Genomic DNA, 22,548 nt, shown 5'->3' on the forward strand with positions numbered 1-22,548 from the left:
TCTTCCAAAAGTAGAAATATGAAACAGAAAAGATGCTCAACACTTGTTGACTTTCTTGTGACAGTTCAACAGGAACTCACCTGTTGCATGGCGGCGGCGTCTCCTCCTCGGCCCCCGGCTGAGGCCGGTCCTCCGGAGGTCCCAGCAGGACCCTCAGGGACGCCACCTGGTCCTCCACAGAGGGGGCGGCGGTCTGAGGGAAGCTGCCCTGAAACAGCTTCTCCAGACGGCTCGACAGCGACGCCTTCAGAGAGAGAAGCAGCCGTTTACTCGCATCCTACAAAACTACGTTCACAATCTGAGGAAAGGACTCGTTCAGAGAACTGAAAACAAACTGTCGGTAATATAAACCTGTACCTTCTCACCTCGTGGTGTGTGAGGCAAAACAAAACCTTTCAAATGTTTTGACATTTATCAAAGAGTTGACCTCAGAACACTTGTTACACTGGTTACACCGGTCGACGGCGCACAATGCAACAGGAAGTGTCGGCGTTACTGTTGAAAACTGAATTCAACTGAATTAAACTGAATTAAACTCTGCACCGCGCTGCAGACTTGTGAGGCTCGCCACGAGCCCGTGTGTTGATGTTTGAATACCTGAGCAGAGACCCTGCAGCAGTTTGTCTACGCTCTGAACACACACACACACACACACACACACACACACACGTTTCCCTGTGGGCGGAGTTTATTCTCTGTTCCACATCACCAAATTAAAGGGCCGGTTAATGTTCAACAACAACAGGGGAAGTTGGTGAAGAGCTGTGACTCAGCTGAATATGAACAAACACAAGAAACTGATTTAAAAAAAAAAAAAAACTTCCTCTTTGGTTTGCAGGAAGCAGAACTTCTTGTTCAGCGCATGTTGTATAAACAGACGATCAAAAGTAAAAAGTACGTCATTTAACTCTCGATCATTTATTGCAAAATGAAGTTAGCGGTGGAATGGATTTAGCTCATCGTCTCACACCTGAGATAGATATTTATATTATTATTATTTATTTATTAACTCCACCGTGGTTCTGTAAAGCCACACATAAATGAATGCACCGCTAGTGAGATCAGGATGTGGGCTCATGGATGAATAACTGCCCGTCTGACCACTTGATTTCCCTCCGTTCTTACCGACTGCCTCTCTGTCCTGCTGGTTTCCTCGCTGACTGCGGGAAGTTCACTCTCATGCCACTCCTCCTCCTCCTCCTGCTGCTGCTCCTCCTCTCTGCTCTCTGCAGGAGGAGCGACGCTCTGGTCCGTGCTGAACGCCGCCCAGGACTCCTGCTCCACCTGCTGCTGCTCCCCGAAGGCGCTCCACCCTGCATCCGCCTCACCGTCTGCGCCTTCAGCCGCCGAGTTGAAATTCCCGAAACTGTCGCTGACGGGGAAGTCTGCAAACGTGCCTCCATCCTCCCCCTCGTTTTCACTGGCGTGAAATTTGGGGGAGTTGAAGTCGCCAAAGTCGTCCTCGTACTTGGCGTCTGTAGTTTCCTGTGCAGCAGCGGGGCTGTCCAACCTGCTCTGCTCCAGCTGCTCAAAGTCGGCAAAGCCCTGCCCACCGAATGAGCCGGGGTCTCCGAAGTCCCCGAAGTCCTCGTCGTCCTCTGCCAGCTGGCTGTGGTCGGCCGGCGTGGCGGTCTCCCCTTGGAGGGGCGGAGAGGGCACCGAGCCCGTGGTGCTCATGTCGCCGAACTCCTCCAGAGCGTCTGTGGACAGCGGCCGGCCCAGCGACGTCTCCGTCTCCGTTTCCGTCTCGTTACCGGAGCCCTTCCCGTCCGACCGTCCCGCCTCACAGTCTGCGGCTTCATCGGGCGAGAGGTCGTTTTCGCTGCAGCCCACGGCGTCTTTGGAATCGTCCCCGTGGGCCGCGTCCACCCCGTTCAGAGTGAGGGGTCTGTTCGTGCAAACTGCCTCTGAGGCCAAGTGCTCCTGTGCAACGGCTACGTCCCTTTGTTGAGAGTCAGCATCCGTAAGAGAGCCCCGGTCCGTGTTGCACGAGCCGCCCGGGGCCTCTGCGCGAACAGATATGGAATCAGAGCCGGCTGCGTTTGGTCCAGTTCTGTGTGTGTCCCTGACATTGTCCTCTGAAGTCGTTCCCTGCTCTGAGTCATAGTGCTCCTCGAGGCAGGCGGCCTCCGCCAACCGGCTGCCCCCCGTGGGATTGTCCGAGTCATCGTTAGCCGTCGGGCTGAGGTGTCCCTCGGCATTGGAAAAAGCAGCAAAGTCAGCAAAATCGTCCTCGGGGCTGCCGACGGGGACGCCGCCCGTGTCCTCAGTGGACGTTCCTTTTAAATGAGAATGGACAGAATTCTGCAAGGAGGGGCTTCCCTGAACGTCAAAGGTTGCAAACCCGTTAGTTAGCACCTCCGTGCCTCCGCCGTTGCAGGCTGCGGGCTCGCTGGCGGCTGTGACGCTCCCCGAGTGACCCAGAGGGCCGGAGAGGACCTTTTTCATCTCAGTTCTTTCTGAGGGACTGCTGCCCAGGTGGCCCGCCGGCACAACGCCATTAGCCTTGGACAGATCGCTGTTCGGGCCGTGGGTGCCGTTAGAGGAGCCGTGGCTGAACCCCGTCACCCCTCTGTTGTTGAGGATCTCAGGCGGGGAGGTGGCGGTCAGAGCTTGGGTCTGGTTGAAAGTGGTCAGGGTGTCGAATTCGGTGAAGCTGACGCTGTTCGGGACGCCGGCGAAGGTGCCGAAGTCCCCGAACTCGTTGTCCTCTTCCTCTGCGCCGTCCTCCATCGGGGGCGGAGAGGACGAGTACATGCGGACCACATCTGGCTCCATGGTTCTCTGGCGGTCGACGAATCCTCCTGGCTACACCTAAAGACAGCGAGGAGAGACGTGGTCAGAAACAAACCCTCTGTCACAGCAGGTATATCAATAAAAACACTCTCAAGCCCCATTCTGGCTCCGTAAACACAGGAAGTCAACCAGGGCAGCACTTGTGGCGCTCCGGGGTCAATTTGCTTGATGAGCGGCTGAAGCCGAAGCAGGAATTGAATTACTGAACCACTAAAGAGGAGCGCCTGGAGTCAAATTGACAGTAATAAAGTGGTAATGACAAACCAGCGCTGAGGTGTTTACAACTGAGACAAAACAAACAGTGAGATAGCGACAACATAAACTATGACGGAACTTCACTCTGCATCTTCTGACCCAACAAGTTGTAGTTATATACACTCTTAAGTTCAGGTGAATAAAGTACCTGACTTACTAGTTTCCCTCTCTACCGACGTTATCATCATTTCCTTGGACAAAACTTGTGTGTGTATGTCCTTGTAAACTTTCTCCTCTAAAGCTCCTGGATGTGCTCCAGAAGTCTTATCTCTGTGTTTGCAGTGGTTTTATATCGGACAAGTGCGCATTTCATTAGAATCACAAAGACAAAGATAAGCAGAATCTTTGTCTTTCGGAGACGTGTCAAGAATCCTCAAGAACTTTTCAAGCCTTTCGAAACAACTGTAGAAGTTTTACTTGCAAGTATTTGTTTAACCAGCAATATAAAAAGAGTCTTTGAGGATCAATGGCATGTCTTCCTAAAACAAGGTACGGTTTGTTAAATGCTCTCCAAAGTTTTCTTTTTAATTTTAACTTGAGATAAAAAAGCAGTTGAATTCTGTGACTTGTAAACAATCACCAAAGCAGAATCTGATTGGATTTGTTGTGTCTTTCAGGGACCTAACCCAAGAAGTTATTAGGAAGTTACAATCCTGTGTATAAAATGTATGATTTCATAAGAGACACCAACTGGAGTTTCTCACATCTTTGACTTCGAACTGAAAAGAGGAAACAGGAAGCTGGGATAGTGGGCGGAGACAGCAACGTGTATTTGCTCTGCTGGCCTTATCTCACTGAATACCTGCACGTTTACACCCAGGCAGCGCTTAGACTACAGACATGCAAGTCCAGGAAGACGAGTTAACAAACAAAGCCAAGTTCTTACTTCAAACTGTGATCACTGAACCTCTCAGCAGACCAGGTTAAGTCACTCCGACAGCTCGGGTACAAATAACACAAGTTAAGTGACTGTTTAGCAGTGGTTGAGAGTAACTAAGTACATTCATTCAAGTACAATTTGGAGTTACTCGTATTTTACTTGACCATTTCCATTTTCTGAAACTTTATAACCTTTTGACCCATGTGTTTTAATAGGTTAAGATAAGAAGACGTAGACTTCATTGGTGAATTCACAAACTACTAAAAAAGAACACAAAGTAGTAAAACATTAGCTCCACCTTCACGTTTTTATGTAAATGTATGGTGTTTTCTCTATTAAGACGAGTTGTCACCTTTCATGACAATGTTAGCAGCTGTTTATTTAATAATCTACACACTCAATATCAGACGGTTTAGGCTTTTATCTCGAATTAGCCAAGTTTCACACATTCTTCCTACTTATCTGGCGTTTTTTAGAGAAGCTAGGAGGCTAACGAAGCTAATTCTGTCGGCATGTAGCTTAGCAGGCTAGTAGGCTAATGTCATCGTTAGCACACTTATGTAGCTAGATCTAGAAACGACTAGACTAGGGTTAATATGGCATGACGCTAACAGCTAGGTTAGCACTGACTAGAAGGCATCTAATTTAACTAAAAGGCCGAGACACTTCGCTGAGATGTGGGGTGTAACGAAGGCTAGCTTAGCTTAGCTTGGTTAGCATGTGTAGAAAAAGCCAAAAAAGCCACGATAATTTATGAGCGATGTTACCAGTTAACGTCTGATTAGTGTATCGTCACTTTACTGGGTCGTTTATATAATCAAACACGATCATCGCAGGTATATAAAGTATATAAAGCAACAGCATCACATACAAGTTAAGTGAGAAGTCCACCACCTCGGCTAACTACGCAGCTAGCTAACAAGCTAACTCCACAACGACAACAACAAGCATCTTCCTAGCTTCAGCGTTAGCCGATCCCACATCCTCCGTCTTGGGGATTTTGGGCAGCAGGTGTCTTTAGATAGCAGGTGAGCTAACCGTGAGATGTTGTCCGCTGATGTCCATGACTCAGGTAGAGACAGCACCGTCCATACGTGGTCAGATTGAGCCGGTTGAAGACTGCAGGACGGGGGAAAGTGAAGCAGAAAACTGAAGGTTGAGTCAGCCGGCTCAATATCTCCCAGCATGCACCGCTGTGACAGGTTGGCTCTCTACTGGGCTCTTTAGGTTCTTCTAAACTTTCTATGTTTAACAGGTATGTTCAGGAACTAAGTACATTCACTCAGGTACTGCACTTTATTTACTGTACTGTAAATGTTCTTGTACTTTACTCGAGTATTCCCATTTTATATTTATATTTTAGTTATTGTGGAGTTTTTACTTATTTCATATTCTTTACCGTTTTATTACTTATTTTCTCATTTATATTTGTTGTGATCTTGTTTTTACTATGTCTCTTGTTTGCACTATTCCACTATGCTGCTGTAATCCTGTAAATGTCCCCGCTGCAGGAGTAATAAAGGATCTTATCTTATCTTTTATGCAACTTTATACTTCTACGCCACTACAACTCAGAGTTAAATATTGTTCTTTACTCCACTACAGCTGTCTGACATCTTTAGTTATTTTCAGAGCACAGTTTTTCTTCCCCTCTCTGCTTGATCATCAAAATAATCAATTCGTATTTCAAGTTGCTGACATTATTTTCCTCCTCCCAACTTAAATGCATCTTTTTGGGGCTTTTTACTTTTGACATTTTACAGACTGAACTGTTATAATAAGGAATAGAAAGCGCTATATTGAATGAAATTCTGAAAATAATTGTTGATTGCAGCACAACCAAAAGGACAATTTCCATTGGGACACAGGCACACACTGAATATAGAAATAATGATTTATTTCTCATGTACTTTTAATATGGATGGCAGCAGGACATCCCACCACGTGGTTTGAGGCAGTCATCACATACACATGGAGGCCTCACTGTCCTTATCTTCAGGCTTTGTTTACTAATACAAAGTGTGATTTAAAAAAAAAACATATTACAAAATATAAAAACAATTCCACCCACGGCATCAGCAGCCTTCAGCTAATCCCAGTTCCTGCTGTTAGATGGTATTTACAGTTGCAGGAGTCGTGTCCTGTTGGCTGAACAACCATTGGCATTGAAATGTATTTAGAAAGGATAAAGACAAGGATAAGGATGTTTATTGTCATCGTAAAAAGATACAATGAAATTAAGTTGGCTCCTCATCAGTCAGTTCAGCAGCAACAAGGTAAAAAAATTACCTTTCTGAAAATCTGTGCCTCCAAGAAAAAACGATCAACAACAAAACAATGAAGGGCATTACAATTGGGTTTTTAAAATGTTCAGATTCAACTTTCCTGAAGTAGATCATGAACACACATATTTGTCCCAAAACTGAAGACTCATTTCTCTCCATATTGAACATCTGGAACCAAAATGTTCCAGCGTGAGCACCGAGTGAATACAGAGAGTGTCTCGACGCAGTGAGTCCTGGAGGACGTGACTCAAAACAGTTTGAGATTGGACTCATTGTGCAACAGTCCTTCACTTCAGGCCAGTTTAGTGACGGTGACGCCGCCTTTGATCCACAACGTGTCGATGTCGCCGAGCGACGTCAACCTGTGGTGGAAGTCAAACAGCTTCTGTCCGTCCACAAACACGCGGAACCCACTTTGTTCACAGTGAATCTCAATCTGGGAGGAGAGACGAGGCACAAGCGGATGCTTGGTCATTTGACACCTGACATGAATCATCGGATATATTCCACTCATATGAATGTATGATTGAGATATTAACGTCTACTTTAATGTGTCAGGAGAACAACATGTTTGGTGAAGGAACCAACTGTTGTAATTCTGGTTTTGCTCAATAAATGTGTAACAAGAGCTGCCACATCTCAGTGAGGCCTGAAGAGCGCCGGCCAGACTGTGGGTTTTGTCGGTATACCTTGAACGGCTGGTCTCTGATGAAGGGGAAGAAAGGCACGGCTCGGTCGGCGTCCCCCCAGGATCCGGCCACACAGGCCCTGCGCAGGACTTGCCGGTCCCTGAATCGAACACAGAGCTCCAGAGCCACATCAGGCGGAGGCTCCCCGGATCCACGACCACATGTCAGGGCAACGTAGAACCTAAAGGACGAATACCAGACGTGACTCTGACAACACTGTTCTGACTGTATTAAAGGGTTCCGATTATCCCCAAACGTAACACAAACAGTAGAGAGCAGGCTCCAACTAGCAGTGGTGGAAAATTGTGTGAAAATTGAGTAAGATAAAGATGAAAATGTTCTACTGATCTGATGGAAACACAAACATACTGGCCTGTTTGAGAACCAGCATTTCAACAGACACACTAAAGCCCATCAGGAGAGCAAGGCCCAGTAAAAGCTCATCAAACGGGCTCTTGTGATAACATCTACACAAAGTAAACTTAAAAAACATGATGATCTTCAAGCAAGTTCTGAAGCAACTTGTCAAGGAAAGTGGAAGTTTACCTGTCAGGACACGAGTCCACAACACCCACCACGACAACCTTCTTCCCCGGACGCATCCCCCCTGTGATGTGACCTCTGAAAGGAACCGCCTACACACACACACACACACACACACACACACACACACACACACACACACACACACACACACACACACACACACACACACACACACACACACACACACACACACACACACACACACACACACACACACACACACACACACACACACACACACACACACACACACACACACACACACACACACGATTAATTCATCTGGATCTAATTGCACTGGAACAAAAATAGTTGAAATAGTTGAAAACAAGAAGAAAACATTCAATTAAAAAACTAAGTTACAAGGAAATCATTAACATCATTTACTATAACATTTAAAATATTAATATACTGCATGTTGAACTACAACCGGGTTCGGGGAAAACATCATAAAAATACAATTGAAATATTTTGAGGCAAAATGTCTACCAGATTTCTCTCATCAGTTCTGTCAGGAGGACGAACACTCGGTTTATTCTCATCACTTCTCTGTGGAACGACCCACTTCTGAAAGGAAGTGCAAGAAAATCAAGTGTTTAGACCAGAAAACCAAATATGGCGTGGAAGATTAATTATCTATCAAAACAACCACACAACACGAAACATCTGACATTTCAACAGTCTATTAGTGGCCCACGTTTTTACAAAAAAACATGATGTCATGACATCATGATGACCTCACCAGCCAAGAGGACAGATTTGACTCCACAATCTTCCTCAGGTCATACAGATGTGCGCTGCCATTGCATCACATAGTAAATACCAGGGTCCAAAAATACTTCAAGTAAAACTCCTGAATTAAAAATGTCATTTCAGTAAAAGTACAGAAGTTCTTTTAAGTATCAAAAGTAAAGTACTCATTGTGTGGAACGGCTTCTTAGCTTTATATTTTGGAGAATATTATATTGTTCTGTTTTCATCAAATGTAAAATCATTTCATTGTTGTATCTTAATGTGGAGCCAATCTTACTGATTTGCATATTACTGGGTAGATTTAGTATAATCCTGTAATGTAAGCATAATATCATGTTTTTTATGTAACGAGTAACTAGTATCAATAAAATAAAGTGCAGTTAAAAGTAAAATATTTGCCTTTTGAGATGTAGTAAAGTCGAAGTATAAAGAAGCATAAAATTAAATACTCAAGTGCGGTACAAGTATGTCAACATATGTATCTTAATTTCGGTTTCTTACAACTTATTTTTATTGATGAGGAACATCCCAATTAATTGTATTGAACAACATTCAAATCCTTTATCTGACTAGAAACTATTTTTTTACATTAAAAGTTAAACTATCTGAAATGTGTAGCACTTAATTGTAACACGAAGTAAAATAAAATGATATAAACACAATTTTCACACTCGACTGAAGTCAAAGCAACAGTTCACAGCGTGACGTCACGCACCCGGTGACCGGCACGTGCTGCTTCAAGTCTGAATAAAACAGGAAAAACCTTCAGAATAAAAGCAGCTGATATGAACAGAATGCTAAAGAGGTTCACATATTATGTTAAGACTTTCAGGTCCTTAGTATGATGTAGTAAAGTTGTAAATTGAAAACGAACCACCACGAATAAACACCCTAAACTCACGTGTAGCTGTCCTTTGTAAATTCCTTCACAAGTCCTGTAAACCCCCAAAATCCCAGAGACGACACAAAGACATGACCTCAGTGAAGTCTACTTTATATCCTGCTGCGGGGTAGTTTTTGATTAAAAAAGTGTTGTCTTCACTGACAATAACACATCATAATTCATTAGTAGATCATATTTTTGTATTATTAACGTGTAACTTAAGTTATCACTGAAATGTAGTGCAGTGAAAAGTACGATATGTCCCTCTGAAATGTTGTAAAATAGAAGCGATCAAGGACTAAGAAAAGAAAATTGTCAAAGTACTTGCACCTCAAAATAGTACTCTAGTATTTGAGTAAATGTACTTGAGTACTTTCCACCGTCGCTTGAAGTGTAAAACCAGTAGCAAGTAAACACTTTCCTACTGAACCCTTTGACTTGGTTTATTTAAATGTTGTAAACTTTACTTTGTATAGATATATAAAACGCTGCTACGTAGATGAGTGGTGCTTTTATTGTGTTACTCTTGACAGGAAGTTGCATTGTTTCTTTCTGGCCAGCTTCACAGCAGTCAGGTTATTTTAGAAAACTAGTTTAAAGTCACCTGAGAAACAATACTGAAATCAGAAACGTTCACCTGACGCGCCAATCAGACCACTTTCCTCTCTGCTGCTCTGTTGTTGTTTCTCTATTCTCTCACCTGCTTCCTGTTTGCTCAGGTGTGTTCAGACTCACCTTCCTGCCCTGCGCTGTCACTCGGCGTGTTTCGGCCATGTTGATCTGAAGCAAACAGCGGCGAAGAATGAGCTGCAGGTCCAGTTTGTCCGACGTCTCCTGTCGACTGTGTCAACGCTGACGTAAAAGCTTCAACCCCCCCCCCCCACACACACACACACACACACACACACACACACACACACACAGAGCTCAGGTAATCAGCTTTCCCTGCATGCCTTTCTCTCAGGTCAATAACAAGAGAGCTTATTGTTGAGGCTGTGACTGCAGGCAAAACCCCAAATATTTAATCTTCTTCATGTTTTCTTTGGAAAAGTACTTTAACACAACAATAAACAATACGACTCGTTATGTCTTAATAATGGAAAAATGAAGATTGTATAAAAACAAAGTAAGAAATGAGTTTAGGCTGCGCATGATGCACCATATGAAGGTTGATTAAATCTGTGTTAAAATGCTTGACTGCATAAACCTATTTTACTACATATATTATTTGATTTACTGCTGAGCTGATGTAAAGAGATTTTTATTTAATTGTTTTGATACTGTGGATTGTCAATAATGTAAAGTTTGAATGTCACGTCTTGTTACTGCCGTAATAACGAATGTTGATCCTAAATAAAGTAAAAGTAAACAGAGAATAAATATATTTGCCTGTAAATAGAGAGCACACAGCCGTTTACTCCGGTGGGATGAAACATGTTGGTAAATACATTCACTGTTGGTTTTTGTTGACAATAAGAAAAATAAAGAAAAGCACCAGACTTGTACTTTAAAGTGTGTTGAAGCCTCAGCAGTACTTATCACAGTAAATGTACATTAGAGAGGTCACGAAAAGAATCAAGTCAGAAATACTCGTCTCACAAGTCTGCAGCTGATTTACAACACTTCACCTAAACGTCTCCATCTTTGGTTCTGACGAGTTTCTTTTCATGGGATTTACAGAAACATGTCTTGTCGCCACTTTCCGTGAAGAGATTAAGAGAATGGGAGGAAGCAGGACACGAGGTCAAAGGAAAGGGCCGAGCGGGAGGAAGAGGAAACAACGGAAGCTCCACCCTTGAAAAGTGAAAACAAAATCCAACATTTAATATTTACTTTGAAGCTTGCTGACCGGCAGCCTCTGCTCGTGTTACTACAGCTGATGATGCATTCAACTCGGTGGTTCAGTTTATAAACAGACGTACAAATATACAAAAAAACACATGAAAATGTTGTGCATTTTATTAGGAAAGGGAAAAGAAAATTACTGTTGATAAAAATGAAGTCAAAGTACAATATCATCAAGAGACAAAAATGCATCAACAAGCAAACAATAACAAACATTTCTTCAGTTATGAAAACGTATAAAAAATATATACAAACATTCCCTTATTAAACCGTAAAAAACCTTGAAAATAAGAATTCTGTCCACAAAAAGTTCAAACGTCAACTTGTTCTCACCACTCTCACATTTCATCACACGTAGGTGCTTCTGGTTGAAGACCAGATTCCCAAACGAGGATCTCGCGCGCTCTCCTTGTCCCAGTCGTCTAAACCAGTTTTCCCAGCAGGAAGGAGAAGGACGCTCCCAGTGCCAGACCCAGAACGAGGAAGAAGGTCATCAGAGAGCCGGCTGTCTCGCAGTCTTTACAGCGCACCAACCTGACGGACACAAACCCACAGTGACGACATGGCCTCCTGTTACACACATGCACACCAGTCCGCCCATTATAAACCACAGCACACACACCGCAGCGGTGACCGTCGGACACGATGTGACTTCAGTCTCTCCGTTTTGTTTACAAGAGCATGCTAATCCGGAAACTTTGGCAGGAATACACACATCCTGACCTCAGCTTGTTAAAGGGACAGTAACACTATTTCCTGAGATATAGACAACCTTTATTTGACAGATATATTAATAAGGGTTCTTGGCTCCATTCTTGAGCTTGGAAACAGTTGATCACAAACATCTCCATTAGGTTTTTTTAAATATACTTTTTGAAAGAAGCATAGAAATACAAACAACAGTTGGTCACCTATGCATTCAAATGTTACACTGATAGAAATACATGCCAGTTCACTCAGTACGAGCAAAAACAATTCACTGTGCTATTAATGAACACTCCACGTACAAGAGCCATTTAAAAACTATTGTTGTCCAATTTTTGCTCTCCAAATATCTTGCTTTGCACATATTTAGATCAGATCAGTATTTTTTTGTGGTGGTGTGCCCACGAACCCTTTTGATCCACTGTTTAGTGTGGATGATGCAAAACAGCAAGTTACTCTCAGAGCCACTTCTTACATGTAAAATACATGTAAAACGCAAAACCATCCTGGACGTAGAACGCTAGAGGTGTGGTGACCGTCTCTCTTTTCATCAAAATACCTGTTGAGACAAGTCATCGACCATAAAGCTCCCATACTCAGAAAATCAAGATGGACAACTGGAACGAATCTTCACACACGTCAACCTCAGTGTTTAATTCTCTCCGTCTGGAGGGACAACGTTGCGACGCAGTCATCCAAGTCGAGGACGTAACGTTTGAGATCCACGCGCTCGTGTGTCGATGCAGCACGTACTTCCAGTGAGTTGGCGATCTCTCAGGTCCATAGTAATGTGCTTTTAAGCAGATTAGTATTGATTAGTAGCATTGAGTAGTTTGTGTGTTCAGAAAAGTGACTGAATCAATTTAATGCAACAAAACGAAAAGTAATTGCAAACACTTGAGATGGTTAATGCGACACGCAAATTGAAGGAAGAAGCCGTTCACTGCTGCACAAAAGCTGAGATGAATTGTAGATGGTGGTGAAACAGCTCCAGAGAGATCACTAAAGAAAACTAAAATAGCATACAACATGTAGTATTACATATTGGTGACATTTATTTGACAGCGACATTCTCACTGCTAGTTACACTCGGAATGATGTCCGGCAGTTTACGTATTGTACAATTTCCCTTTAATGCAAAATGGTGCAATATGTTGATTTTGTGAATGCTTATTTGAAAACGTTATCATTGTTATCAATGGGAGTGAAAACCTGAAGTATGTTTCCAATCCTCTGCAGAGCTCTCTGGAGTCGCTGGTCGCCTCCAGACAAGAAGGTCTTCCGCATACCCGGCCTGTCTCCGGACATGATGCAGCTCATCATTGAGTTCGCGTACACCGGCTTGGTCTCTGTGACGGAGGACAACGTGCAGGAGCTGCTGCTGGCAGCCGATCAGCTCAACGTCGTGGGCGTTGTGCAAACTTGCTGCGACTTCCTGGGCGAGCAGCTCTGCCCAGAGAACTGCATCGGCATCTTTCAGGTCACCGACACCCGCTCGTCCCCCGAGCTGCGGCTCGAGGCCGACCACTTCATCGTTGCCCACTTTGAGGAGGTGGTTTTGTCCGAAGAGTTCCCGCAGCTCTCCGTGCAGCAACTCGCCGACATCCTCGGTAGAGACGACCTCAATGTGAGCGAAGAGAGCGCGGCGTTCGAGGCCATCCTGCGCTGGATCGCCCACGAACCCGACGAGCGAAAAGCAGACACGGCACTGCTCTTGTCTAAGGTATGTTAACCTTCTGTCACCAGATTTAGTTTAGACTTGCATCTTCAGCATTTGGCTGAAGGTGTTATCCTAAATTGCAGCGACGATCAATTAAACCACCATCGTCAAATTAGAGGTTCAGAGTTAAAGAGTTAAAGTGAGTAAAAGATTTCTGTCTTTGGGAGGAAGAAATGGGCTCGGTACCACAGTCAGGCAGAGAAAGTCTGAGGATTGAGAGCCCGACTAACACATCGTTGGTTTGGAGATTTTAAAGAAATTTATTGACAAGAACGAAAATATAGAATGTCACCATCTAAAAGGGTTTAAAAATGGTATCTGAGTTTTGAATATTCAAGAGTAAAAATGTGAATATTAGTCACAGTTAAAATGATGATAGAAAAGCAACAGAGGTCTGGACACTGGACTCGAGTACAGGCCATTGAGTTCAATTGAAAGACTGTGTCCTGTTCTTCTCTGTGTAGGTGCGACTGGTGTTGACGAGTGAGGACTACGTGAGGTTGAACGTGATGTCCAATGAGCTGGTGGAAAACAACGCTGAGTGCCTGCAAATGGTCAGTTCAGCCATCGAAATGCTAAGTCCCATCATGAGGTTCAGACCCTCTGCGCATCTCAGCAACCCTCTCGCCCGCCCTCGCCTGCCGAACGGCATCCTGTTGGCCATCGGGGGCTGGAGCGGCACCGATCCAACGAACAGCATCGAGTCGTACGACGTCAGCACCGACCTCTGGATGCAGGTGACAGACCGAGACGTGGGTCCTCGCGCCTACCACGGCACCGCCGTCCTCAACGGGAGCATCTACTGCGTCGGCGGCTTCAACGGGGTCGAGCATTTCAACAGCGTGCGCAGGTTCGACGTGAGCGCGCGCACCTGGCACGAGGGGCCACCCATGAACCACCGCCGATGCTACGTGAGCGTCGCTGTGCTGGGCGAGTGCATCTACGCCACGGGAGGTTTTAACGGGTACTCGCGACTCAGCACCGCAGAGCGCTACAGGCCCGAGACCAACCAGTGGAGTCTCATCGCGCCGATGCACGAGCGTAGGAGCCACGCCAGCAGCACGGCGCTCCACAACAAGGTGCGTGAACTGAACGAGAGTATTTCAAGAGTAACAGTACGATGGTGACGGGAACAATTTGATTTTGAAACGAGACTGCGATGTTGTAAAAAGAATCAAATTGCAAGTTCAAGTTCCGCAATGAGTGTTTCTGCGTGAGGCTGTGTTGAAGTAACTGGCCGGAGAGTCGTGTCAGACTAAAGGTCTTCAGCAAACCCCTCCGATTCTCCCCAGGTTTACATTTGTGGCGGTTTCAATGGGAGCGACTTCCTGCAAACGGCTGAATGTTACAGCCCAGAGACCAACCAGTGGACAATGATCAGACAAATGACCTGCCGGCGCAGTGGACTGGGCATCGTTGCATATGCAGACCGAGTCTACGCAGTAAGTTCATGAAACAGTGACACGCTAACTGTGTGACGTATGAAGAGATTTGGTCAGCGGTTGTTCTTAGACTCAGATGAGCGTTCTCTTTCGCCGAAGAATTTGGTTAAATCTCAATTCAAACGTCTCACCCTTCATTTTCACTTTTCCTGCCAAAAGGTTGGCGGCTCTGATGTCTCCGGCCTCCTGAGCAGCGCAGAGGTCTACAACCCGAGGAGCGACACCTGGCGGCAAGTGTCCCATATGTTGACTCCCCGCAGAACCTTCGGTATCGAAGCGCTCAACGACCGGCTCTACGTTGTTGGAGGCGCCAGCGCCCACGGCACCTGCTCTAACGTCGAGTACTACGACGCAGCGACTGACGAGTGGACGGAGGCTCGTCCCTCGGGTGTTTCCCGCAGAGGCGCGAGCTGCTGCGTGTTGTCCGGGCTCCCCAACATGGCCGAGTACGTTTTCCGCCGTGACTCCCTGTGCCGTGTAAAATAAGGAAATAAATATTTCTCGTGCATTGAACTGCTGTTCCTCCGGAGATTTTCTTTTAACTTTTCCGTTTGTGCAACTTCTAAGTTGTATGGAGAAGAACCTCATTCAACTTAAAAAATAATTAAGTTCTGCGACCCTGATGAATGAGTCTCTGTGGCCGAGACACGGCAGAAGACTCACTGTGGAGCGTAGGCCATGCAGAGGCTCGCCAGGTACCCGTTGGAGAAGGAGAACAGGGCCATGATGGCGACGAAGGCGGCGTCGTGGCTGAAGAGGACGGGGAGTCTGTGGTTCTGGACGGGGAGTGTGGGGTTCTGGACGTTGCACATCATGAGCAGAGGGATGAAGACCAGACGACACAACACAGCGGCAGGAAACAGGGGGCTCTCCTTCGAGGGCTGCACAAACACGCAGGGTGAGGAGGCGTCGACGCGTTACACTCACAATTTAAAGAGCAAAGTGGCGGCGCTACTCACCCATTGGACGAGAGACGGGGCGCTGCGGCCGACCAAGTCAAAGGTGTTGAAAACGATGAAGCAGCAAACGCAGGTGAACACTTTCTCTGTAAGGGATGGAGAGCGGGACTGAGCTGGCGGTGTGACGGTTAGAAAATCATGTGAATTTACATTTACCAGACTTTAGCCGACGTCCATATTTGTTTTAAAGCACTTCTAAATGATTATTTAGCTCCAACTAAGTCAGATAGAAGAGTCTCCCAAAACGTAACGAAGACTTCGATGCTATTCACAACTCGGTAACTCGTAATTACGATAACTCTGACAGGCCATGAACACAGCAGGTGCCGTGACGTCTCACCCCAGGCAGCGCTGTCCTCGTAGACGGTCTGAACTCGGACCGTGATCACAGGAAACACCGACAGGGTGACGGCGAACAAGCACGTCACACATGCAGCCATCAGCCAGATCTGAGGGACGCGCACAGATTTATTTATACTGTTTAGACACTCGTATCTTCAACGTGTGCAGTGATGGATGTGCTAAAAGGCCAATGTGCCATGATGATAATTAGAATAAAGGTAAAAACAAGGATTCAAAAAATGGAAAGTTTTGAAAGATAAAAAATGCAAACGTAGTGAAAGCGCAGGTAGACATATTAGAGTTGTTTCACTAAGCAGCTCCCTAAACGACCTGGACTGGAACAAAACTAAACAAAAAAACTGTTTCCATTGTTAATTCATACTTAATTATGCATGAAAACTACAAAGAAAACTACAAATGATGTTGAAATAGTGAATCTGAGAGATATGTGCCAAGAATAAAGTTGACACCAATTTTAAAAATCGATGAATCTTTTATCAAACGTTCTCTGATTGTAACTTCTTAAATGTTACAATGTTTTTTTTCTTTACTGTGGGCCAGTTTAAAGCAAATTGAATGAGTTGAAATCATAACGTACGGCTGTTTGTGGTCAGTGAGTTGTTTTTATTGTGATATTTTCTGTGATGTTGACGTTACAAATATGAAATAAATCATCACAATGGATGCAAAGGAAAGCAGCGATGGTGCCCGAGTCATTCGTCTTTAACGACTTGCACAAATATTTTCTAAAATAATGAATATCCCCAAACGGATGGGAAGCCGTTCACCTTCTTGAAGACTTTGAGGACGGACGAGCGCTCCTGAATCTCTTGCGGCTCACTGATGAACTTCCTCTTGGCCTCGAGGTCTTCATCCACGTCGCTCAAGACCTTCTTCTCTTTAAAAGGAAAGAAATGAACGTTCATCAGCGACTAAGTTAAGAATGCGATCATCCAAACTGACCTGGAGCCAGCGGTGGAAGAAGTGCTCAGATGTTCTACTTCAGTAAAAGACGCAATACCACAGAAAATAAATACTCTGATACTCAAAATCTTACTGCAGTAGAAGTACAAAAGTTGGTAAAGGTGGAGCTAATTTGAATTACTTTATAAAATAAATAACAAATAATCAATCATGATTTATTTGTTGATTTCATATCATTATTCTGAATCTGAAAAGTATTTAAAATAGATGTAGTGCAGTCAAAAGTACAGCATTTCTCTGTGAAATGTAAATATAGTGGAATAAAAGTATTAAACAGCAGAAAGTTTAAATATTCAAGTCATGTAAAAGTACATCACTGACCTGTAATTACTTTCACGGCCAGAAGGAGGAGACAAAAGTGCCACGCTCCATCTTTACGTTGAGTACTTGAGTAATTGTACTTCGTTAGTTACTTCGTTTTGTAAGTTTTAAGTCTTTACTACTAAGTTTCAGTCGTTCAGCCCAATAGAAACGAGCTAGTGGTTCCTGAGAACCTACAAGGATTCATGAAGAGCTGGTCAGACCCGGTTCTGAACCTTAGACTTATATATATATATATATATATATAGAATATAATAACACAAGATCATAAATATCTGGTGAAACCTCGTCGTGTTGCAGGATGAGACTTTGTAGGAACCAACCTGTGCTGCTGAGGAGTTCCTGTGTCGTCTCCACGTTTGCAGAGTGATTTCTGTTCAGGTAGAAACGTGCAAATTCCTGCGGAGGAGAGTCGCCGCCGTCAGCACGATGGTAATGTGGGCTCTACAGAGGCCCTGGGGTAATATTTCACCATTTAAATGAATTGATAAGAAACAGATATGTCCGTAGGGTTTCTGCCACTGACAAGAGTTCATACAGACGATAACGACAAAGCCTTGAAACTAAATTTAAAATGCGTGTCGTTGGTGTCCTCACCAGCTGAGGCAGCAGCAGGTAGCACAGCAGCGTCCCCAGAGTGGCCACACATGGAGTGATGAAGTATCCCAACGCAGCCGAGCTTTTATCCGCCTTACCTGCAGAGCGAGAGATTCGCTTACAACCAGATGCATTTGTTAGGAACTGTTGCACAACAGTCGATATATTATCTCTGTCAGTTCTACACTATATTATGAAAGTGTCAAAGCTGAAACGGTCATCAAGCGATTAGTCCATAGACCGCATATTATTTTGCAGTTATTTTGTGAATTCATCGTCTGTTTTTGAGAAGAAAACGGTTGCTGCTTCTCAAATGTGAGTACTTGCTTCATGAAATTGTGGATGACATTTATTTGACTATTTTCTGACACTTGGATTGAGTCCGTCTCCCTCGACAGTACAAGTCCGTTCCTGGTATTCATTTTAAACCGCTCAACGATAACTCTTTGTTTGTCATTGATGTTGTCCAGTCGGGTCGCTTCGGTGTGTTACTCACTTAAGATGGAGAGGAGCATCGCGAGTGCGGCGAAGATCCCGGCCAGACCCTGACCGCTCATGAACAGAGTGCTGTAGCGAGGAGGGAACAGACCGACCACACCGAACAGACTGCCCTGCAGCACTGCACCGAACGCTGCACACACACACACACACACACAGGCATTATTATAACAGTGCTCATCGTTTATTTGTGTGGTAGAATGGTACGAGAGCAGCAGTAGCATTGCTCAGACTTTCCCTACATGTCGACATGTAGAGAAAGTCCTGTTAGGAGCAGCAGTGATATTCATTTAAAGTAAAGGAGCTTTCTTTTGGTGTTGATTTTGGCGTTCCCAGTGGACAAAAGTGGTAATTATTTCTAGAACCAGAGTCCCTTTCAAAAAAACTCTAATTTTTCTGCAGCAGGGTCTGACAGCCCTGGTTCTGCTGTGCCTCCCTTCTATCCAGCGGTTAGAAGCTCCTCACAGTATCTTTAATTAGCATCAATTAATGAATAAGGACTCCGAATAAGTTTGTCCTCATTTGTCTAATTGCATTCGACATGTTGACAGGTGAAGGTTCATATGATGTGGACGTAAAGACCTTCAACCTGACCGTCACAGGGCTTCATGTGATTACAATAACTGTGTGTGTGTTTGCGTGGACCCACTGTTGATGAACCAGATGGTGGCCATTGTGACGGAGAAGAAGGTGTCCGGCTGCATGGGGACCTGGACCAGAGCGGCGGTGAGGCAGAAGAGCAGCAGGATGACGATCAGGCTGAAGGCCACGCGGAGACGCTCCCTCACGCTGCAGGGCGAGAGAGAGAGGGGAAACACGCCGCTCACGTCGGTGCGCTAAAAGTGCAACAAAGCCGAACTACGTAAAGACCGTACCGCTGATACAGGAAGGAGTTGAGCAGAGTGAACAGCAGCAGGGGCAGCTGGGAAAGCAAGGCCATCCAGCTGTCATAGTTGTAGTCTTTAGTCGAGCCGCCCGATGTGCTGTTCGGTGGCGCTGCGAGGCGCTGGTTGAAATACTTTAACAAAGAGGACAAAAGAAGCACATCTTTAGAGGAGACATAAGAAAGTAAATGTCTGTGCTGTTGATCAGTTCTTTGTTATATTTACTGTATATAAGCTTCTGTTTTCTATTATCTTTGTTCAGCTTTGTTGTTGTTGTGTTGAGGGATGTAATGATCCATCGTTCTGAATCCATACATCAAAGGCAAAATGAAAACATTGATGCGTATCATCTTTAGGTCATGCCTTTATTTTGAAAGTCCAATGGCGTCTGTCACCACAAGTTTTTTCCTCCTTCCTACAGAGCCCACAAATACAATCGTCAAATCATATTTTAGTTTATTGAGTTGGTATAAATGTAATTGATTGATTGAAATGTGTCACGATCAGGCTTTGCCTTGTGTGTTCTGTGTGTGTTTTTCTGTAGCTCCTCACTCTACCTGTCAGCCACTCCCTCAGCGCCAGTCCAACTCCCTTCACCTGTCCCTGATCAGTAATCAAGCACTTCGACTTCCTGTTGTGTGGTAATTATTCATTTTTTGTGTTGAATAAAACGCCTGCTTCACACTACTCTGCCTGGTCTGCGTTTGAGTCCTCCATCATGCCCCGTGACAAAATGGGCATATGACATCATCAAATATGGTATGGGGATGAAACTTGTGATTTCCACCTTTCTTAATATGAATAAAACAACAGCAGCCTGATTGACATTCCCTGAAATAAATAATGAGAAACCTGAGAGGCCGTCATGAAGAAGTTCCAGGGCAGCAGAGTTCCCAAACCGAGCACAAAGATGATGACGGCTACAGCCCGACCGCTGTGGGAACAAAAGAAACCAAAATGTCCTGAACTGTAAATTAAAACTTCAGTTTATACAAAAAACAAATCCTCAGCGGGAGAATATCAAACTCACCGGTCGGCAGGTGGACGCAGTTTGTTTTGGTCCCACATCCTGTTGCTTCTGCGCTAACGTAAAGAGACAACTCACATGATGCGTTTACTGTACATGTGCTGTGTGGGTAATATCAGCATCATCCACAACTGACTCAAGGAATCACCGACTTACTGGTACTCTCCACCATTGACTCAAATAAAGAAACATAAAGGTACGTTTTCACAAAAAAGTAAGAAAAATGGTAGAAAGTATTAATACTTTAATTAAATAGACACAAAATACTCAATTCTATAGTACACCTGCATTCAATGTTTCATTTAAATTACAGCAGATGATTAAAACTGTTTAATCTGTATATGCATCATATTGTGAAATCTGATCATATGTTTTGTAGCCTTTATAAAAATGACATTTTCTTCCATTTATTTAATGACATTTGGCTGAAGTTACTTTTACCTCAGCATAAGACTCCATGGCCTCAATTCTTCCCCTTCATTGCTAAATAAGTACCTTAATATTTCTTAATGACATGGCATTAATTAAGAATTAATGGATTAAAGTATTCATTAAGAAATTAGTCGTATTAATTCAAGTTTATGTTCAGTAATTTTGTCACAAATCATTTGATGATTGAATCATTTTCATATAAAATATAAATATCATTTAAACAAACTGACTATAATGTGAATCATCCGGTTGCGTCATCAGCCAACTGTTTCCGGCTTTTTTTAAATTCAATTTGGCGGGTAAAGATGTTTTATATCAATCGGCTTATAACCATCAAAACCAAATTTGACTTCAGTTAATTACAAAGGTATCATTATTATTCTGTAGCTATGTAATGGAATATGTGTAAAGGCGTTCATGTGAGCGTTTTAATCTAAATCTGAAAGACTGTTATCATTTGACTTCCTCGTTGTAACCGTGGTTTTACTTATAGCCGATGGAAGGAATAGGCGACCTGACTGATTATGTTACGACACGAACACACACGGACACTAAATATCAAAATAAAGCGTAACCTAAATGAGAATGTAACACGTTGTCTGTCCAGTCTGGCAACACTGCACACCGCCTACTTCTTTATTTCCTGCCTATAGCAGTGAACGTATTGTATTTAGAATATGAGCCTATTAAATCATCTTTGTGTAACACAGGTAAAGCTCACCTGAGTGTCGGAGCCGGCTCCTCGCGGGTCGCGGGTCAGACAGGTGGGATGAAGGATCGCGAATTGTGGACGCGGTTTTTTGCTTCCTTCCGGGGAAAGCTGTCATGTGGTTCCGAACACGTGGTTAATGGTCATTTCAAAATTAAAAGTTGTTCAAGGCTATGAGGCTAATTAATATATTTTTAAAAAAATGAAGTGATAATCTTAATCATAATACGACCCCATATGAGGCTCCTGAGTCTATATTTGAAACCACTGACTGGTTTAACTGGATAGCTTTCATCCAGATGTTTATGATAGTGACCATTTTAAACTGGTTTTCTTCAACCTGTACAATGTCTATTATATTATTATAATCTATGTAATAAATAGGCCGAATTTAATATAGTCTGCGTGTCCAACAAAATATGAAAGAAAATCTATTCAAATGTCATTAATGTGTTCATTTTATCTTTCATTCATTCAAAAAAATAGAAAATATTATCGGCTGCTGTTTACATTTTTAATGTTTTTTTTCTATTTTTCTATCATTTAAACTTTTACTTTCATTTTTTTTTTAAATATAATTTTGAAAACCCACATGTTCTTTCTTGTGATTTCCCAACTGTAACACTAGAGGGGCCTCTCACACTTCTAACCTCCACATTAAATACAGACACAGGATATCTGAGAGGAGACTAAAGCAACACGACACATGTCTGTCAAAAGGTGTGAACATACAAATTGAGGCTTCAAGATGCGAGGAAACATTAACTCCACTAAGGATTTAGAATTGTCCTACAGTTGAGTTCAACGGAGGCAAAGTGACTCATGGTGTGGAATTAAGGTTGGACTCATTTTCATCAGCGAAGATACTTTTATTTGCCTGGCTGGTTATTCCTGCTCTGCGTGTTTGTTCAGTGAACACTGTATGCATGAACCAGGACGCTCTTCATGCTGAAACATAAGTTTAGTTTATATGAGGAAGCCTATAATATGGCAGGC

The 22,548-nt window shown here is 43.8% G+C and overlaps 4 protein-coding genes across 7 annotated transcripts in view; 1 reads left to right on the forward strand and 3 right to left on the reverse strand.

The window, feature by feature from the left end:
* Window positions 1-5,092, reverse strand: part of aftpha (aftiphilin a) — a 10,132-nt gene extending 5,040 nt beyond the window's left edge. For both annotated transcript variants that reach the window (XM_079278231.1, XM_079278230.1), the window contains exons 1-3: window positions 4,970-5,092; window positions 1,126-2,814; window positions 81-244 (exon numbers count right to left, since the gene is read on the reverse strand). In XM_079278231.1, coding sequence (XP_079134357.1) covers window positions 81-244; window positions 1,126-2,778 — 1,817 coding nt within the window. In that variant the 5' untranslated portion in view covers window positions 2,779-2,814; window positions 4,970-5,092. The remainder of the gene's footprint in view (window positions 1-80; window positions 245-1,125; window positions 2,815-4,969) is intronic.
* A 1,364-nt stretch (window positions 5,093-6,456) lies between these two features.
* On the reverse strand, window positions 6,457-9,861 carry LOC306784523 (galectin-related protein-like; the record flags this gene model as incomplete). Its single annotated transcript, XM_079278559.1, has 5 exons — window positions 6,457-6,652; window positions 6,906-7,086; window positions 7,452-7,540; window positions 7,941-8,018; window positions 9,823-9,861. 5 exons carry the CDS (start codon window positions 9,859-9,861, stop codon window positions 6,509-6,511), a joined length of 531 nt encoding a protein of 176 aa, XP_079134685.1. The 3' UTR covers window positions 6,457-6,508.
* Window positions 9,862-10,780: 919 nt separating this feature from the next.
* LOC306784473 (equilibrative nucleoside transporter 2-like) lies at window positions 10,781-21,668 on the reverse strand. Of its 3 annotated transcripts, XR_013772364.1 has the most exons (14): window positions 21,565-21,668; window positions 20,415-20,462; window positions 20,237-20,318; window positions 19,376-19,518; window positions 19,150-19,289; window positions 18,499-18,633; window positions 18,003-18,100; window positions 17,729-17,804; window positions 16,889-16,998; window positions 16,099-16,207; window positions 15,759-15,844; window positions 15,463-15,680; window positions 11,275-11,466; window positions 10,781-10,881 (listed from the first exon to the last, which is right to left on the reverse strand). XR_013772364.1 is itself a non-coding variant. In XM_079278490.1 (13 exons), the coding sequence occupies exons 2-13, from the start codon at window positions 20,450-20,452 to the stop codon at window positions 11,355-11,357; spliced, it is 1,347 nt and encodes a 448-aa protein (XP_079134616.1). In that variant the 5' UTR covers window positions 20,453-20,462; window positions 21,565-21,668; the 3' UTR covers window positions 11,032-11,354. The 3 variants fall into 3 exon arrangements, 2 of the variants coding, with proteins under 2 accessions (XP_079134616.1, XP_079134617.1); XM_079278490.1 differs by lacking the exon at window positions 10,781-10,881 and having other exon boundaries at window positions 11,032-11,466; XM_079278491.1 differs by lacking the exon at window positions 10,781-10,881 and having other exon boundaries at window positions 11,032-11,466; window positions 20,415-20,467; window positions 21,565-21,627.
* On the forward strand, window positions 12,769-14,952 carry LOC306784527 (kelch-like protein 10). Its single transcript, XM_079278562.1, has 4 exons — window positions 12,769-13,360; window positions 13,822-13,863; window positions 13,984-14,436; window positions 14,650-14,952. Exons 1-4 carry the CDS (start codon window positions 12,857-12,859, stop codon window positions 14,809-14,811), a joined length of 1,161 nt encoding a protein of 386 aa, XP_079134688.1. The 5' UTR covers window positions 12,769-12,856; the 3' UTR covers window positions 14,812-14,952.
* Window positions 21,669-22,548: the final 880 nt, after the last annotated feature.

The sequence above is a fragment of the Melanostigma gelatinosum genome, assembly GCF_949748355.1.
Source record: "Melanostigma gelatinosum genome assembly, chromosome: 11".
Classification (NCBI taxonomy): Eukaryota; Metazoa; Chordata; class Actinopteri; order Perciformes; family Zoarcidae; genus Melanostigma; species Melanostigma gelatinosum.

Coding starts and splice junctions, on each gene's coding strand:
- LOC306784473 (XM_079278490.1), bottom strand. CDS start 20,452: ATGTGGGACCAAAACAAACTGCGTCCACCTGCCGACCG. Junction 16,208..16,888: donor TCCTCAAAGTCTTCAAGAAG/GTGAACGGCTTC, acceptor CGCGTCCCTCAG/ATCTGGCTGATGGCTGCATG. Junction 15,681..15,758: donor CCCCGTCTCTCGTCCAATGG/GTGAGTAGCGCC, acceptor GTGTTTGTGCAG/CCCTCGAAGGAGAGCCCCCT.
- LOC306784527 (XM_079278562.1), top strand. CDS start 12,857: ATGTTTCCAATCCTCTGCAGAGCTCTCTGGAGTCGCTGGTCGCCTCCA. Junction 13,864..13,983: donor AGGACTACGTGAGGTTGAAC/GTGATGTCCAAT, acceptor AGCAACCCTCTC/GCCCGCCCTCGCCTGCCGAA. Junction 14,437..14,649: donor GCACGGCGCTCCACAACAAG/GTGCGTGAACTG, acceptor GATTCTCCCCAG/GTTTACATTTGTGGCGGTTT.